Raw genomic sequence first — 16,408 nt, forward strand, 5'->3', positions numbered from 1 at the left:
TGTAGACTATGAAATCAGCATATTAAGATAACAAGAGAAGCTCAAGGCCTCCAATTTTTCTTCTTGGGTCACATACAACTCTCTTTGTCCCTTCTTTTCCTTCTAATTCTCCCACTTATAAGGAGAAAAGCTATGTTGTCATGAGTCCCATTCAAATTTACAGAATCTGTGGTCTCAAAGAATCATCACCCCCACAAAAAACAAGACAAACCTATTGATGAAGTTCTATGACTGTACCTATGGGAATATCTGCTAAGTGGAATATGATAGAGATATAAACTGCTGATGCTTTCAGGTAAATCAGGATTTACCCCAAAACTCTTAGCCTTTGAAAATTAAGAACATCATAAATATGTAGTGTACTACTCATTTTATTCAAGTTATCTTCACCCTTCTTATATATCAGTGGCCAAAAGAGAAGATTTTCATACCTATACAATACACTTCATTGATTGGAAGAAAGGCGTTGTACACTACCATTTTAGCATAACCATACTGACAAGAAACAGCAGATGGGGAATTAGTACAAAATAAAATCTGTACAGTTACATGTCAAGTAGCAATCAAGTTCCATGTCATTTACTTTTATAAGGCATATTTCTGTCTTAAGTAATAAAGAAAAATGTCAGTTTCAGACTCCCATAGATTGTGAGAAGCCTGCAATACTTGGGTCTTAAGCACTGCAGTGAAGTAGTTTGTTTTACCCAATTATCTACTGAATCATCACGAGCTCACTTTTGACAGCTAAGAAACCAAATTTGATCTTCAATTCCCAGGAACACAAAAGTAATATACAGTGTGCAGCATAAGGGTGAAAACCTAAACACCTAAAGGGTTTGCATGAGGAAAATCAATTACTGGTACCACAGTGTCCTCTGATCCCAGTCCTATAAACTACAACCTGTATTATACACAGAAAATATTGGAATACAAGAATGCCTTTGAACTGGAAGGACAAGCAAATCTTATGATTTTCACCCTTCAGATCAGTATCAGGTACTGCAATGAGCAATTAAAACAAAGGCAAAGCAGAAAAAGCAACACCGCACTTTTGCTTTTCTCAAAGTTTCATAACACGCCTTAATAAAGGTATACTTTTAATCGGGACGCAACGAGGAGAACATGGAAATGAGTTTGCTGGAACGAAGTGTCAGTTTGTGTCACTTCTGCATTCAGCTGTAACCTTCGCCAAACCTTGTCGTCCCACCACCCCACCCCGCCCATTGCCTACGACAGGCTGCGGCCCTGCGGGGCCCGCCCAGGCGGTTGGCAGCTCCGGCGGCCATAGGATGCGGCTCCCGTCACTCCGCGATCAGCCCAGCTCCTCCTCCTGGAACAGCAGCAGCCCTAGCCCTTCTATCTGCCTTTTGCCTTCAATAGGCCCCTAAAGGACAATGCTGCTGGGAGAGGGAAGGGGGGCGGGGGGGGTGTGTGTGGAAAGAGGAGGGGAACGATCGCCCCCCTGGGCAATCCCGTAACGCTCAGCTAAAGCAGTGGTGGTTTCCACCTGCCCAAGTCCGAGGCATTTACAGCGGACTGCCAGCTCCCCCTCGCCGGTCAGCGGCCGCTGCCTGCGCTTTGTAAAATTACGCACAGGATGAAAGGTCACGGCGTGAGCCATACCCGCATGCCTGCCAGCGGCCCGGGGGAGGTGCGCAGAGCCTGTCACTTCAACCTCACGGTCAGGCTGGAAAGGGAAGGGACTGCTCGGCTCAGTTTCTCGCTACCCTGACCCAAAATGCCGCATCCTCCGGCTTCCCGTCCGCTGGCGCCGGGTTACATCGGCGGAGACCGGCACCCACGGCTGGTGGGTGCTGGGTGCCGCCTTACTTTCCCTCCTCCTGAGCGTGACCTAGCCCGAAGGCACGGAGCCGCTTCAGGCCGGCGCCTCCCTCCCGACCCCCAGCGCAAGCCCTTCGCCTGACGCTGGAACCCCAGGGACCGAGACGGGATGGAGAAGTACGACTGGGGGCCGACGACGACACACCCGACAGGGAGAGCTCAGCTCCCAGGCAGGCGCTCGGACCGGGGCACCCCGGCCGGGCCCCCAGCCCCGCCCCCGAGCTCTGCCTTGCCGCCGGCCTGCAGCCAGCACCCCCCGCTCCCCCCCCACCAGCCCGGCCCCTGGCGCTCCCTGTCACCCCCTCCCCGGCCCCTCTCCTCCGGTCGCCGCGCTTCCTGCCCTCTCCCCCTGACACTGCTCCCCGGCCTCCCCAGTACACTCCCGCCGCGCTGCGGCAGGCACAGCTGAGAAGCGGGACGCGCCGTCCCGGGAAACCGTCCTCCCAGCGCCGGCCAGGCCCGGCCCCACAACTCCTCCTCTTCCCGGGCTGTTAGCGGAGAGAGGAGGGGAGAGCGAGCCAGCGCGGGCCTCCTCGGCCGGGCCCTGACCCGTTGGCCCGGCGCTCCCCGAAGGTCGAGCCCCCCCTTGTCTCTCAGCGCGGCGGGAAGGCACAGGGGGAGGCGGATCGACCGTCGCCTCCTGGCTCCGTCCTCGCCGTGCCACAGGGAGGGCGGCTGCCGCCCTCTCCCCAGTCGTGCTCCTCCCTCTGCTCCCCGGGCCCGCGGCGGGCATTTACCTGCCGTGGCAGCGCAGAGCGGGGCCCTGGGGCCTCTGGCAGCCGGAGGAGGCGGCGGACTCCGTCCCGCTGCTGCCGTCCCCGAGTGAGGCGGGCGGGACGGAGCCGGGACCTGCCCTGGGAGGCGTTACGTAAACCGGCGGTAGCGGCGGCGGCGGCTCCCAGCGCCACGGGGAGGGAGGGGGGCCGGCCGCTCCGTCACCCGGCAACAGGACTCAGCGCCCCGGCGGACCGCGCCGCAGGCTCCTCCCCGTATCCTTCCGCCCAGAGGGCGGCCCGCATTCCGCCGCCCAGGCGAGCAGGCAGGACTTGTGTGGCCGCTCCGGGGCGTCCGGCAAGTGGGGTGGCGAGGAGCACGCAGGCTCTTCGCCGTCCCGGCGGAAAGACGGGCCCTTCCGTCCCTGTCCAGTAGTGCCCGGGCGCCAGCGAGCTGGCTCCATCGCGGGCGGGCGAGCGGGCGAACGAGCGACCGCGCGGGAAGGATGGGAGGGGAAGGAGGGGAAGTGTCCCTTTGCCCTGGTTGTACAGCATCGGCCCGGCCCCGCCTGCCTGGAGAGGCCGCACTGTCCGCCGGTCTCCTGAAGAGAAAAGGGGCGGGAGAGAGGCGTTTGAAAGTCACCGGCTGGCTGGCGGGAAGGGAGCCTTCGAGGGCCGCTTCAGTGGCATGTGAGGACAGCAGTACCGGTCCTCCCGCCCTGGGGTAGCCGTCACCCGGGCGAGGCGGCAGGCGGCGGCCCTTCGCCTTCTCTCGCCTCCTTCGGGCTGGCTGGCTGGCTGCATGTTAACGAAGGAGAGGGAAACACCCAAGGCCGGGGCAGGAATGCGAAGGAGGAAGCGGGCGATAATGATGCAGTGTGGCGGTGTTCGTAATGTGAGGTCCTTTTGAAATCCTGAACGACTGTCAGGGCAAGCTTAGCAAATAAAGTTTATTTTACTGCTAAATGAAAGCCCGTCTGGAAGGAAAGTCGTCTTTTAGAAGATTGATGCTATTGAAAGTCGGGTTTAGTAGGTGAGCTCCTCAGGAGCCGGGAAAATTTTACTCCAATTTGTTAAATGCCACCTTAATCAGAACTGTTTACACAACCGTGGAGTAATGAAAGAGCAACATTTTTAGCATAGTAGATGAGTGAAAATGGGCCACTGTAAGACTGAAAATATGCCAGAGAAGACACACTAAAGTACTAATTAAGTTTCTTAATTGGGAAAATAACAATGCCCTTTGCAGGTGTACAGTAGCACCTTACATTTCTCAAATACACGAACACATACAGGTCTAAGGAAAGTCAATATTATGTAAGATCTTAAAGTAAGTCATCTGTCTGTGCCTAATCCTAAAGGGTTTCTTCCCTTTATTCACTGCTAAATGTGTGACACCTAGAGTTCTGACACGCAGTATGTCATCAACATTGCTTGATACTGTTTCTTTTGTGCAAACAGCATTTTCAGTCACCAAGCTCATCTTTGAAAAGATGATCCACACACACACATCCTGGATGCAGTCTTGTTTAGGCCTTTTGAGAAATTAAGGCTGTATATAAAAATACATCTCATAAGAAACATGAATGCAAGCTAAGATAGTAACCACTGCCTCCCAGCCTCTCTACTCATTTCCTGATGCAGGAGCAGCATTATTCCTATTTTTGTTTTAGCTTGGGTTTGCCTTTTTGGAACATCCTTAGCACCTAATTTAGTCGATTTAGCCAAAAGTTAAATATGCAGGATTGTGTAACGCCATGAGCTACCAACGTTCTCTTAAATGCTGCCAGGCAGTAATTGATGTCATATGAATGTGCAGTTAATAAGTTTGGCTTTCTCCAAACCTTGAAGGAATATTAAGGGAAAGCTTCTGTGACAGAAGGACAGCATGGTTCTCTGAACCATTTAATTCAAGTTCAAGTTATTTTCTTGTTATGAAAAGGTGAAACTGAAAAGCTTTTGGGAAAAAAAATCCTGCTGACTGTTTTGTGCTGAGTCATTCCACTGGTTTATCAGAAGCATTTCACCAGCGCTGTAACACAACTCATGCCAATCGCAATCAAATCTCCTTTTGTTCATGAGCTCAGAAGCTGAATTCCCCTTTTCAAGGTAGAAATAAAATATAGTGAAATGTGGGACAGCTGGGATTTGTCTGTAATAACAACTTAAATCAATCTCCATTCAGCCTCAGTGTATCAGTAATGTATATCACTAATACGAATCCACTTACCTTATTTCACACATTTTGTATATTTCTTTTTTTTTTTTTTCTCTGAAAGCTCTGCAGAAGGGGCAGATGCTCAGAACATCAGTCTTCTAATGGAGCAAGTGAGAGCATGAAAGTCAATGGCAGATTATTCTGAATATGCACATAGCTGCTGTGTAACATTTCAAATTGACAGTTCTGGTTTTGTGGTCAGATCTCAGGAATCTCAACAGTAGAATTTTTTGTTTGCTTGTTGGTTTTTATTGGCTTTTATTTTCCTAACAGCCAACCCGATTCTGATCTCCATTTGGCAAGCATTTCAGAAACAGCTGGTACATGACCATATGCCGTGCTGGCACTGCTGTGAGCTTATTTCCCACTTGTCCTCCTGGTCAATCAGAGCAGCTCCATGTGCTGAAGGACAGCTGGTCCCTTGGCATGTGAAGCAGCTAATGAACTTTTCCTCCAAAAAGCCATAGGGATAGAGCTTGCTAACTCCAATCAATGGCTTTTCCTTTCTGAACTGCTATCAAAGATGGAAGTTCTCTATGGGAACCCTGTTTATTGTCCCCATGTAATAACAGTCTACACACAGCAAGAACAGCTAGGTGAGTGTGCACTGTAGGTGACAGCACTGGTTTGGAAAATCAAGGCTAAAGTATCTGTGTTGAAAAGAACACTGAACTACATCTGAGTGACTGATGGACTTGTGCTTTTAGCTGTCAGCCTCAGCAAGTATCACTGTTTCCCTTTTTCATTCTGATGCCTGCTGGAAAATCTCCAGCAGGTCTCCAATAAATTCCCCCAAATGTGTCAATTTCACTACATAATAGTTTTGTCTATTAAGGAACACACTGAAGGAGGAATTGCTCTGCAGTTCAGTATTACAGAGCCACAGCTCATAAGCATTTTACTGTCGGCCATCCATCTTACTTCCTTAAAATCAGTCAGTTTATAATATTCCCTAAAATTTCCTGCTAGGTGCCATAAAAAAACCCTGATTTTCCCTGAATAGGAGTTCTGTCTCAGTTAGCTTTGCAAGTCATGATAACCAATCATTAGACACTCCTCTATTGTCCACACTTCATAAACTGTTCATATGAAACACTTGATAGAAACAATCTGCCCATTCAGCGGTTTAGGAATGGAGATGAAACAAATATTCACAAGGGAATAAATGCAGTTGAAGAATAAACAAGGTATCTTAGTGTGCAGGATCTAAACAGATAGGTAAATATATACACAAATATTCTTATCTAAATATGTACATAAATTTTTAAATCCAGAAAATGGATGGACATTATTGTAAGGGGAAACAAGGAACATCCAACAGACACATGATGTGTTTTATTTGGTATCTTGATATACAGCTTCAGAAGTCTGTAATTGTCTCTTTGAAACTGATGGTGTGAAGGCTTGCATAACTTTTTTACTACTTTTCATGGTCCATTTCATTTTTTGAGCAAAGACTCATGCAAAATGTTCACACCTCCCAGAAGTAATCTGTTCAAATGACATGTTCAAAAGGCATTCCTCAGCACTAAATCAGGTTTCAGATTCCTTTTTACTAATCCCTCCTTCCTAATTATATCCCTGGCTAGTGAAAAAATGAGCTGAAGATACCTACAGCATCAGAGGGCCACTTCATTGTCAGCATTAAGGACCTCATTTACCACAGTGAATGAAAAGTGACATTAAATTTTAGTAAGCTCTTCATTAGGCCACAGCTGGATCATTTTCCTTTCAGATTTCTCTCTCACAGGTTTCAGTGTTTTCAACAGGAATGCACTAATGTGGTGAGTTTGGAAGACCTGAGTCACTTAAAAATTATATACTTCAGAATAAAATTATTTTCTGTTTAACGCAACCCTACCACTATAACCTCAAAATATGTTTTTGCTTTCTTTAAACACAAACTGTGCATAGGAGACTGTCACTGAAATTGCAGGTCAGGTAGCGCTGTTCTGTAACACGAGTGCATGGGCTTGGTGTTGGTGTTTCTTTGGAACTCTATGTGTTTGTTTAAAGTTATTCTGTTTCAACGTGCTCTTAGCCTTTTTCATCCTGCAGCACTAACAATTGGGAAACCCTAATAATGCCTTGAGAAATCTTTGGGAAGTCCAAAGTAATACATAAGATGGACTCTGTTGCAATATGCTGCTGTGTGCATAAACCAGACCACCTGAAGCCTACCCTGAGAAATACTTGGAGAACATGTGAAAAAAACCACAAGAATTACCTACAGTGCTTTGGACAAACAGCCAAGCAGTACAAAAGATAAAGAAAATGAAAGCTTTGTGCTATATAATGAATGTGAAAGTCCCAACTACAGGAATATAGCAACTGAAACAACAGCCAAGGATAGGATGTCAGTAGGGGTGTAATGAAAAGACTACAGAAAGTACAATGTTATAAAAATTAAATAGCTTTCACAAGTGACTAAATACAAAGCAAGTATTATATGTGATTACATTTTAAGGACAGTTAGTCACCACAAAATATACCAACGTCTCAAAATCTGATCTTTTTAGGGTTTTTTGTAATGCATATGTAGAAGAATTTGATGTCATAATGAGGTACTAATTTAATTGCATTATATTTGTTGCTACATCAGCTATTGTCAAGCCATTAAGTTAATTACATGTTAAGTTTTAAACTAGATGAAACACATTATGACATCTGTTTTTTCCTATTTACTACAACATTCCAGAATTACCATGTTGGAAATGTCTGAGGGTTTGGCAGCTTGCTGTCTTACAAATAGTTCATGAATACAATTAACCATCCTTGAGTAGCCTGCAGCATCAGCATCGAGTCCTTGCCTTACTTGTCAGAAATGCAATTATTGTTCCAGACTAATTCCACCAAATATTTTTTTTCCTGATATTGGCCATATTCTCAGTCAGTGAAAATGCTGAAAACAGAGTTGATCACATTAGGCTCAACAATGATCTAGATGCAGGTTTTGTAATGAATATACTAAAGGAGTCATTCTGTCTTTATTAATTATCTATATAAAACAAGAAGTGAACAAAACACATGAGCATGTATCGAGTTCTTAAAGTAATTGCATCAAAGGTATTATTCTTTTCATCCAATGCATCAGCATTTTTTTAACATGATATTCTGTTGCAGACCTTACTAAAAGAAAAGATCCTTTGTATATTAATGGCTTATTGTCCTGGCACTTTGATGTTACGACTGATTAAAAAAGCTTTTATATCTGATCCCATGGTAAAAAAAACTGCAAAACATAAAGAGTGCATGCTTTCAGATGCTTAAAAATTAATAATAAATGTTTTGAAAGCTGTGGCAGGTAAGAGAATCTGTGTGCCTGACTTGAAGGCTGTAATAAACTTATCTTTATTCTGTGTGGGTTTGTCTGTGTCAATTAACTGTTTTATCCGTGTGGGAGCAGAAGGAAAAATGGCCATTGCTGTCTTCTGATAGAACTTATAATCTGGGAAGTGCTACCATAAGAAATAACTAATTCCATAGATATCAAGGAACCATTAGGAATGGCTAATTCATACTAGCAGCCATCCTATGGAACAGGGAAAAAAGTAAAGTTTGACAAAAGCAGCATTTAAAAAAAAGTGTCTTGAATCCCAACCAAAAATATTCCTATTTGGATCTTAGAAAAAAATTGTTTGGAAATACACACAGAGATCTACTACCTGCATTTCCACACTTGCAACTGGACTAAGGAGAGATTTCTAGCTAGTGTGATTGACTGCAGAGCTGTTGGCCTGGAGCAGAAAGCACTCACCAGCACCAGACAAGGAAAGGGTGGGTTTCTATCAAGTAGCTAGTATTTCAATGTTTTGCAGCTAAACTGATACACTCTCTAAATTATCTTTCATTTTGGCTTGTAATTTTCACTGAATGATATTTAGATGCTCATGTGAAGAGTTCCTCACTGGAACTTGTTCAAAGGAATGGAACTATCTCTTTCCAAGGCAAATTTATTGTATCGTAAAGGTATTTTCTCTCAAGAAAGTTGTTTGTTGGGATGAAAACTACTTCTTTTCTGGTATCATTAGGATTTGGTGTTGAAACAGATGTGTCTTTTGCATTTAATACTATTTCAGTATCAACTGCCACAAGACCTTAAAAAAAAAAAAAGAAAGAAAAGCAAGCATAGCTTTAACTATTTGAATTAAAACTGCTGTCTTGATGTTAAAATCCATCACAAATTCTGACAGTTGAAGATGTCATGAAATAAAAGAAGGTTGATCCAGCTTTTCCAGAGGTAGGGAAGATTAAGGTAATTTCCCCTAAGAAAGCAACATAGTTTTTTCTCTTTGGGGTTGGTTGTAGGCCCAGATAGAGCTAAATTATAAACCTACTGTGATCAGATGCAACAAGAAGGAGGCACTAGTGACCAAGCTAATCCAGTGGTGGAGTAACAAAGGATAATATCAGATGCCAAGTTTGGGCCACTACTACAGATCACAGATGGGAGTATAATCCTCTGAGATGGATAGCTTGGACTGTGTTTGTTAAAGGGGCAAAATGAATGCAGTATCATTAAGTAATAAAATAATTTATTTTTCAGAACAAATGTGTTCTTCCTAAATGTCAATGTCAATATTCACAGTGGTGAATAAGAATTGGCAGACAAGGGCATTGCTTCCTGGCTTGTTGCAATGTTTTGATTTTACAGATTTTCATTCCTAGGATCCTGCTTTCACAGATGCATATGCTGTTGTACATTGAACAGCACTTCACTGCGAAGTTTTTTTGGGTAGGAAATTATATCCTTAAGAAATGAGCTGAAAAATCCATGCTTCACTGTTGTGCGTAAAAGTCATTTCCATATCTGGAATTCAAGCATTGCTGTACCAAAAATATTATAGCAATACTTCTTCCACAGTCAATGAAATACTTTAAGCCTTTGTAAAAAGGGATTCAGAGCACCTGTGTGAGGCACCAGCTTCTCTGCCCTGTCTGCCTAGAGCTGCCAGCTGATCCAGGACTCCCCTATACTGAAATGGAGAACTGGAAAACACTGTGGAAAATCAGCCAGAGTAAGAAGATTTGGCTTTGCCATAAATAACTCTGGACACCAAGACACTTTTACAAATAATTAGTGGCTTCAAGGGGCCACCACTTCATATCCACATGACTGCACTTTCTTCTCTTCTCAGTCCCCAAAACCGATGTGGCTGCACGCAGGTTTCCTGTCAGGGATGGTTCGTAGCATGTTGTGGTGGCATGTTCGTGCCATCTCCATATGATGCTAGGTGGTTGTTGGCCAGCTGTGCTAACAGCCAAGTACTATGTAGTCCTGAGTTTGAGTCTATATCCTGGTCTTGCTTTATATGCCACTGTAAACATAACTTCAGAGTTCAAAACACTGTTTTATGTCTTCAGAGCAGATAGGTACCATTGGAGGGTGTATCTGTGTCAGCCTAGTGCACAGTAATCTGCTGATTTGTGCATGTGTCTTGAAAGAGAAATATTTCCTCTAGGAATTTTCAGTCTTGGAGCTGAACCCACTGATTCTGGTTTTTGAAAGGAATGAGCAAATGGTAGAATGCCCACAGGCCACTCTCCATCCCTCTGTTTCAACTAGAAACTTCAGAAAGGAAGGGCAGAACGAAGAAGAATATAAAACCAGACCCAAACTGCTGAAGATACTCCTTTGAAATTAGAAGTCTAAAAGTCTTGGAATTCAAACTCTATTTCCATGTATACATATGCAATTTACTCAACTCTGTAATGGAAAATGTAAATACTATCTCTGTCTCATGAGTGAGTTACTGAGAATTAAGAGGAGGGAGGATATGGACCTCATCCTCAGCAGTTCTCTACACTACTGTTTCGAGCACTCTTCTGGAAGAATTTGCTCCACAGGCAGGATAAGAGTGTTAATGTCAGCTGGGAGTACTAAATGGATTTTGAGCTAAATTTGGTGCTATTCATGGATGCTAGGAGTGGGAATGGGCTCCCTGGGGATGAGTTTAGGCAATGGTTTTTCAATTACAACTTTAAGAGTTCAGTTTGGGATAGTTTTAAGTATTTAAATCTTTGTAGAAAATTTTGCAGTTCGGCATAGAAACTCAAGTAAATTTTAAGCTCTTCCATGGATAATAGGTGACCTAAATAGCTCTCTTGAATTTTAGGCACCATGCAGACCAGAGCTATTAGAAAGACCAATGAGCAGAGATAGGCTGTTAGAACTGCAATGTGTTATTTGCTCTCTCATCTTCAAGACATGCACATTGGGAAAAGTAAAGGTGGCAGCTTCCCAGCTTACTGTCAGCCAACTTATGAAAGAGGGCAAAAATTCCCATAGTTTGGATTCATCTCCTTAAAATATTTGATACATTTTCTGTGTGTCTGTGTAGTATTTCTCTGCAAATGAGGTTAACCATATATATTATATGAATCTTCATGTTCCTTGCTTCACAGATTTACCACCTTGTGGTAATGTATCATGCAATGAAAGTGAGGCATTCATCTGCAGTTTCTTCTTAGGCAACTCATTAACTGTCTTTTCTACAGAGTCACTGCTTGTCCTTATTTGTGACAAGGGAGTTTTGAAAACAGGTATATGAGCTCCTGGTAGAAAGAATTATTTCCAATGTACATTAAAAGTACTGCTCCATTTGATTTGCAAAGAAAACCTTAGCTGTAGCTCAAATGAAATTTAATAACTGCCTGGTCTCACTGCTGTTTGTAGTCTCATCCAAAGTCAGAGATAAGTGCTTGCACTTTTCTGTGTGTGGTTGTTTGCATGAACTGTTCTGCTTTCTATAGCTACATGAGATAATACCAAGCTTCTATGAGTTGTTAATTTTTTTTACCCATAGATACAGAGAACATTTTAACTGCATGCCGCCTTCTGGCTCACCATCCCATTTCAGGGCTTCACCCAAGGCATTGGGAGCAGCCAGGTTTTGAGCTTATACAGTGGCACATTAAAGCAGCATACTTCTTTGCTTGTGATGTTGATTTTTGAAGGGGTTTCTTTTAATTCTGTAATAATTAGGTTCTCTTGTGTGCTTCTCTTATTTTTCATGGTGGTAGGTTTTGTAATGTCAGCTGATATTATATTCCTTTGGCACACCTATCATTTGCATGCACATAAAGCACTGAAGGTGCTCATTATTTTCAGCTAACAAGTAATCTTGTTCCCACTTAATTTGAAATATATTGTTCTCTGTATCCTAATTTTGGCTTTTACAGTTACTTGCCTCATTGCATTTGGATTGCACTGCACCATGTTTTAATTCAGCACATTTAAAACCTGCAAGATAAAACATCACAATAAATGGATACATAGATTTAATTACTATGGAAACATTATGGCAGTGAGGGAGGTTGACATGATTTATCCCTGTCAAAAGTACATCATCATAGGCGTAGTGGACAGTATGGTGCTGCTCTTTTGCGTAGAAGCTTGCCACTGGTCTTACCAGGCTCTCAGCCTTCCAGGGCTGAAGAGAGAGATTCTACCAACATGTTTCTGCACACACACACACAACAGCAGCAGAACTGTTGCAGTATCAACCCATTCCCAGAAGTTGCTGAGATGGTTTGTCAGAGATTGATGCACCTGCATTCTCCACTCTTTTAACCCTGGAGCTGCTGTTGGACCAATACACCGGTCTCTCGTTGCCAAGCAATGGCAAACCACTCTTCATATGGAAGCAGCAGCTTCTGCTGAGATTCATGCACCTCCTGAATTAGTCATTTCCTTTAATCTCCACTTCAAGATTGTGCAAGATTGTAATAATGACATGAGAGGAATTGTCTGGTGGGCTGTATTTGGCTTGCACAACACCCACGCCAGTGTATCATATTTGCAGACAATATCAGTTACTGTTTGCAGTGGCTAAATATCTTAACTTAGTGCCAATGAAAAAAATAAGCTTCACGATTTTTCTTATTGTGTCTTTGGGAAAGTTTTACCAGATAAAACTATGATTACTCCTTTAGTCTTTCACAGGGCATGTTTCTTTCAGTTTTGGTCCCTTTTCCATGTGACAGCAGATAATCAAAAAAGCCATTTGTATGCTGCAATATAGGAGAGTCCACAAGAAGTCACATCAGAATATTTCTGTTGCTATTATTTCTATTTCTATCTTTCTATTACTGTTTCTCTATATATTTACATTGCATTGGAGAATCTACTTCTGAAGATAAAGCAGTGATTAAATAATATGGGGTACATTCAGTTTTCCAGAAGGGAACATACCCTTTAAGCCCCAGTGCCTGGACAGGTTATAGCCAATATGTAAGGTTCAAAGAGGTTCCCACCTCCAGCATGCTGACAGTTTAGTTGTGGTCTTCTAGACAGCACAGAATAACAATGATGCAGCTAATTATTTTCTTCAATAAAATGTCAGGCAAGCCACTCTAGGGAGCTGAATCTATGTTTACTTGATTTAATATACACAAATCCCTCATTTCCTTGGGAAGAAGGAAATGATGGTGTTGCAAAGTTTGTTGCTCAGCTTCATAAAAGTAAAAGCAGAAATCCACAAACATATATGTGTGTGCTAATATATATTCATGTTCTAAATGACACTGGGTTTTTTTCAGATAGGAGTGGGGAATGGGTCATCTCTGCATTTCTCAGTACAAGCACACATTATTTCCATGTATGTTTCAAGAGACTGACTGAATTCTTGAAAGTCAGTGATAAGGGAATGTGAGTTGTGGGGCAATGAGATAATGCCAAGAGTCACCTGCAGGGTATGGAAAGGGTGGAGCAACCAAACTTACTACATCAGGCCTCCCAAAATTCAAATATTTCAGTTGTCTCAGTGTTATTTAACAAATGTGCCAGTGTCTCATGATCTCTTAGATCTCTTTTGGTGGATTGTCTGGAGACTGTGTCCCAGGCACAGAGAAATACTGGTTTACCATGATAACTATTCCTTCAGGAGTGCATGTTGTTAAGCTGCTCCTTTAAACACTGAAGTGTAGGTTAAGCCTTGAATGTGTGCTGAGATCTTGATTTTACCAGGGTCTAATTACAAGTTAAAGTGATTTCATAAGTTAGGGCCAGAAAGATAGGCAATTTACAGCTAAATAAACAGGAAGAACACAACTTGTTAATATCCTAGACTGCTCTCATCATCCATATGCTTACAGTATCATTTTCATACAAATCTGGGCAAAATTAGGGCTTTTTAAAAAATGTTCCTAATTTGCATGGGGTATGGGATGCCATACAGAAGGACCTGGACAAACTTCGGAGGCGGGCCTGTGGTGAACCTCATAAGGCAAAGTGCAAGGCTGTGCAGCTGGGTTGGGGTCTTAGTATCCATACAGGCTGGGGGATGCAGGGATTTAGAGAAGCCCTGAACAGGACTTGGGGGTGCTGGTAGATGAAAAGCTGGACGTGAGCTGGCAAAGTGCAATCACAGCCTGGAAAGCCAACTGTATCCTGGGCACGAGAGCAGCATGGTCAGCACATCACGGGAGAGGATTCTGCCCCTCTACTCTGCTCTGGTGAGACCGCACCTGGAGTACTGCGTCCAGATCTGCAGTCCTCAGTAGAAGGAAGACATGGACCTGTTGACTTTAAAGTAAGGGAGGGTGGATTCAGACTAGATATGAGGACAAAATTTTTTTACAACAAGAGCAGTGAAACACTGGCTCAGGTTGCCCAGAGAGGTGGTAGAAGACCCATCCCTGGAAATATTGAGGGTCAGTTTGAACAGGGCTTTGAGCAACCTGATCTGTTTGAAGATCTCACTGTAGGGGGGGAATAGACTAGATGACCTTTAAAAGTCCCTTCCAACCCCAACTATGATTCTATGTTACATGTTCTGATCCTGAAAATATTGGCATGTGAGTAGTTTTATTTCTTTATTCGAGACTTTATGTAAAAGGTGTTTCAGCTGCCAGGTAATTATGCAAATCAACATTTTTATTTAATTTTCTAATTTCTGTTTGCAGTTTATTGGTCGTAAATTTGATAGTGAGATACAGCAAGGGACAACAAGCTCTGAATCCTGGCTGGGCTTTGTTAGATCCCATGTCTGTGTGCTGTTTTCTCTTTTCCTAACTTTCAGTAAAACCCCTTCAGCAGCCACCCAGGGCATGGTGCATTCACTTTACTTCATGGGATGCATCTGGTTATAGTGTCAGAATCAAGCTTACTTGGTGATTCAGTCTAATGGAAAAACTGATAGCAATTTGTAATGGAATTACTTGTAGCAATTTCTCTATAAATACTTAATGAGGGAAATTTTCAAAAAAGAGGTAGCATTGCTGAGCAGATTGATTGTGTCCATTTGGACACTCAAGATAATAAATAGGAACAAAATGTTTTATTGAAGTATTTCATATGAAAATTTGCATTTGCTGTAATGCTGAACTGAAAAACCACATTCGATGATTTCAAGCTTTGAAATTATTTTGAAATCTGACTTCAAATTTGGACCCAGAATTAGTAAATTATCCAATAAGCAATCAAAGCTGAAATTTCTGTCTCTAATGGTGGACATTGCACAAGAAAACAAGGTGTAGAAGCTAATAACAGTTGCACTCAGCTAACATATAGCACTTGTTTGTCATTGTTATTTGTCAAAGTGCTTTGCAAACTGACCTTCTCTCGTTTTGTAAATTAAGAAACTGAGACACAGAGAGAGAAAGTGATTTACCAAAGATTTTACAGCAGGCCAGAGACAAAGTCCTAAGCAGAAGCCCAGCGTCTGCCACCTGGTCCCGCCGACCGTCCACCAGTGTCATGGTGCTCATCAGTGATCCCTGGAAAACAAAAATCTTCAGAGAGTATTCACCAGTTTCCACCATAATACAGTGCATTTCTTCTTTATATATATATATATATATGTGCATTGCCTTCTCTGACTGGAAGAACAGGGGAAAATCCCTTCAATTTTCAAGATGAGAAACTGGAATATTACAGTAAAATTAATGCTGGCAGAAACATTTATCCCTCTGTGACCTTTTACTGTTTTCTTAAATGAGCAGCTTCTCTGCCTCCAGCCATAGTGATTCTCTCTTCATTCCTGTTCAAAGAGTCATTTCAGACCAATTCAAGTACTTCTATAGGCAGCCAGGAGTGAATACATTGCATTTCATTGAGCTGCAGATGTTGGTTGGGTCACAAGATGCTCAGGCATAAGAGGCTGTATCCTGAACACATTTTCACTCCTCTCTTCTCCCTCCTCTTGCGTGCAAGAGGGCTGAGATTCATTAATTCACATTTATTCGTGAAATGAAGAGTCTCTGGTCTCTTCATACAACACTTTAACTACGTTATCTGAGCTGTATGAATTTTTATAACTCATTTACTATTTAAAATGATACATGCTTATAGTGGTACAAAGGTGTTTTACACTGTCACTGGTTCTCCTGCTGTGGAGAAACAAACTATTCTGATGCAGCTCCTCCTAAACCGGAGCTGTTCAGATCTGTCTGTAGCCACATAGTTAGGTCAGCACAACTTTCTATTGTAAACAAGGCCTGTATTGCAGGGCTAAGGCTGGAGTACTCAGCTTTTCAAAAGGTCTGCCCACAGAATATGCACAACCAGTGTAACTAGTTGTGTTTTAATAAACACTAATAACATGTGTCTAGCTGCGACAGTTCATCGCGGCATTTCCTGCCTGCCTGTCACGGAATGACTAAGCGCTTCTCCTCTCACCACCGAGCCAATTAC

General features: G+C 43.0%; 1 protein-coding gene across 1 annotated transcript in view; it reads right to left on the reverse strand.

Annotated features, from left to right (window-relative positions):
* Positions 1-1,621, reverse strand: part of KIAA0232 (KIAA0232 ortholog) — a 54,072-nt gene extending 52,451 nt beyond the window's left edge. The window contains exon 1 of the mRNA XM_054391429.1: positions 1,531-1,621. Coding sequence (XP_054247404.1) covers positions 1,531-1,621 — 91 coding nt within the window. The remainder of the gene's footprint in view (positions 1-1,530) is intronic.
* Positions 1,622-16,408: the final 14,787 nt, after the last annotated feature.

This window comes from Indicator indicator, chromosome 23 (genome assembly GCF_027791375.1).
Source record: "Indicator indicator isolate 239-I01 chromosome 23, UM_Iind_1.1, whole genome shotgun sequence".
Taxonomy (NCBI): domain Eukaryota; kingdom Metazoa; phylum Chordata; class Aves; order Piciformes; family Indicatoridae; genus Indicator; species Indicator indicator.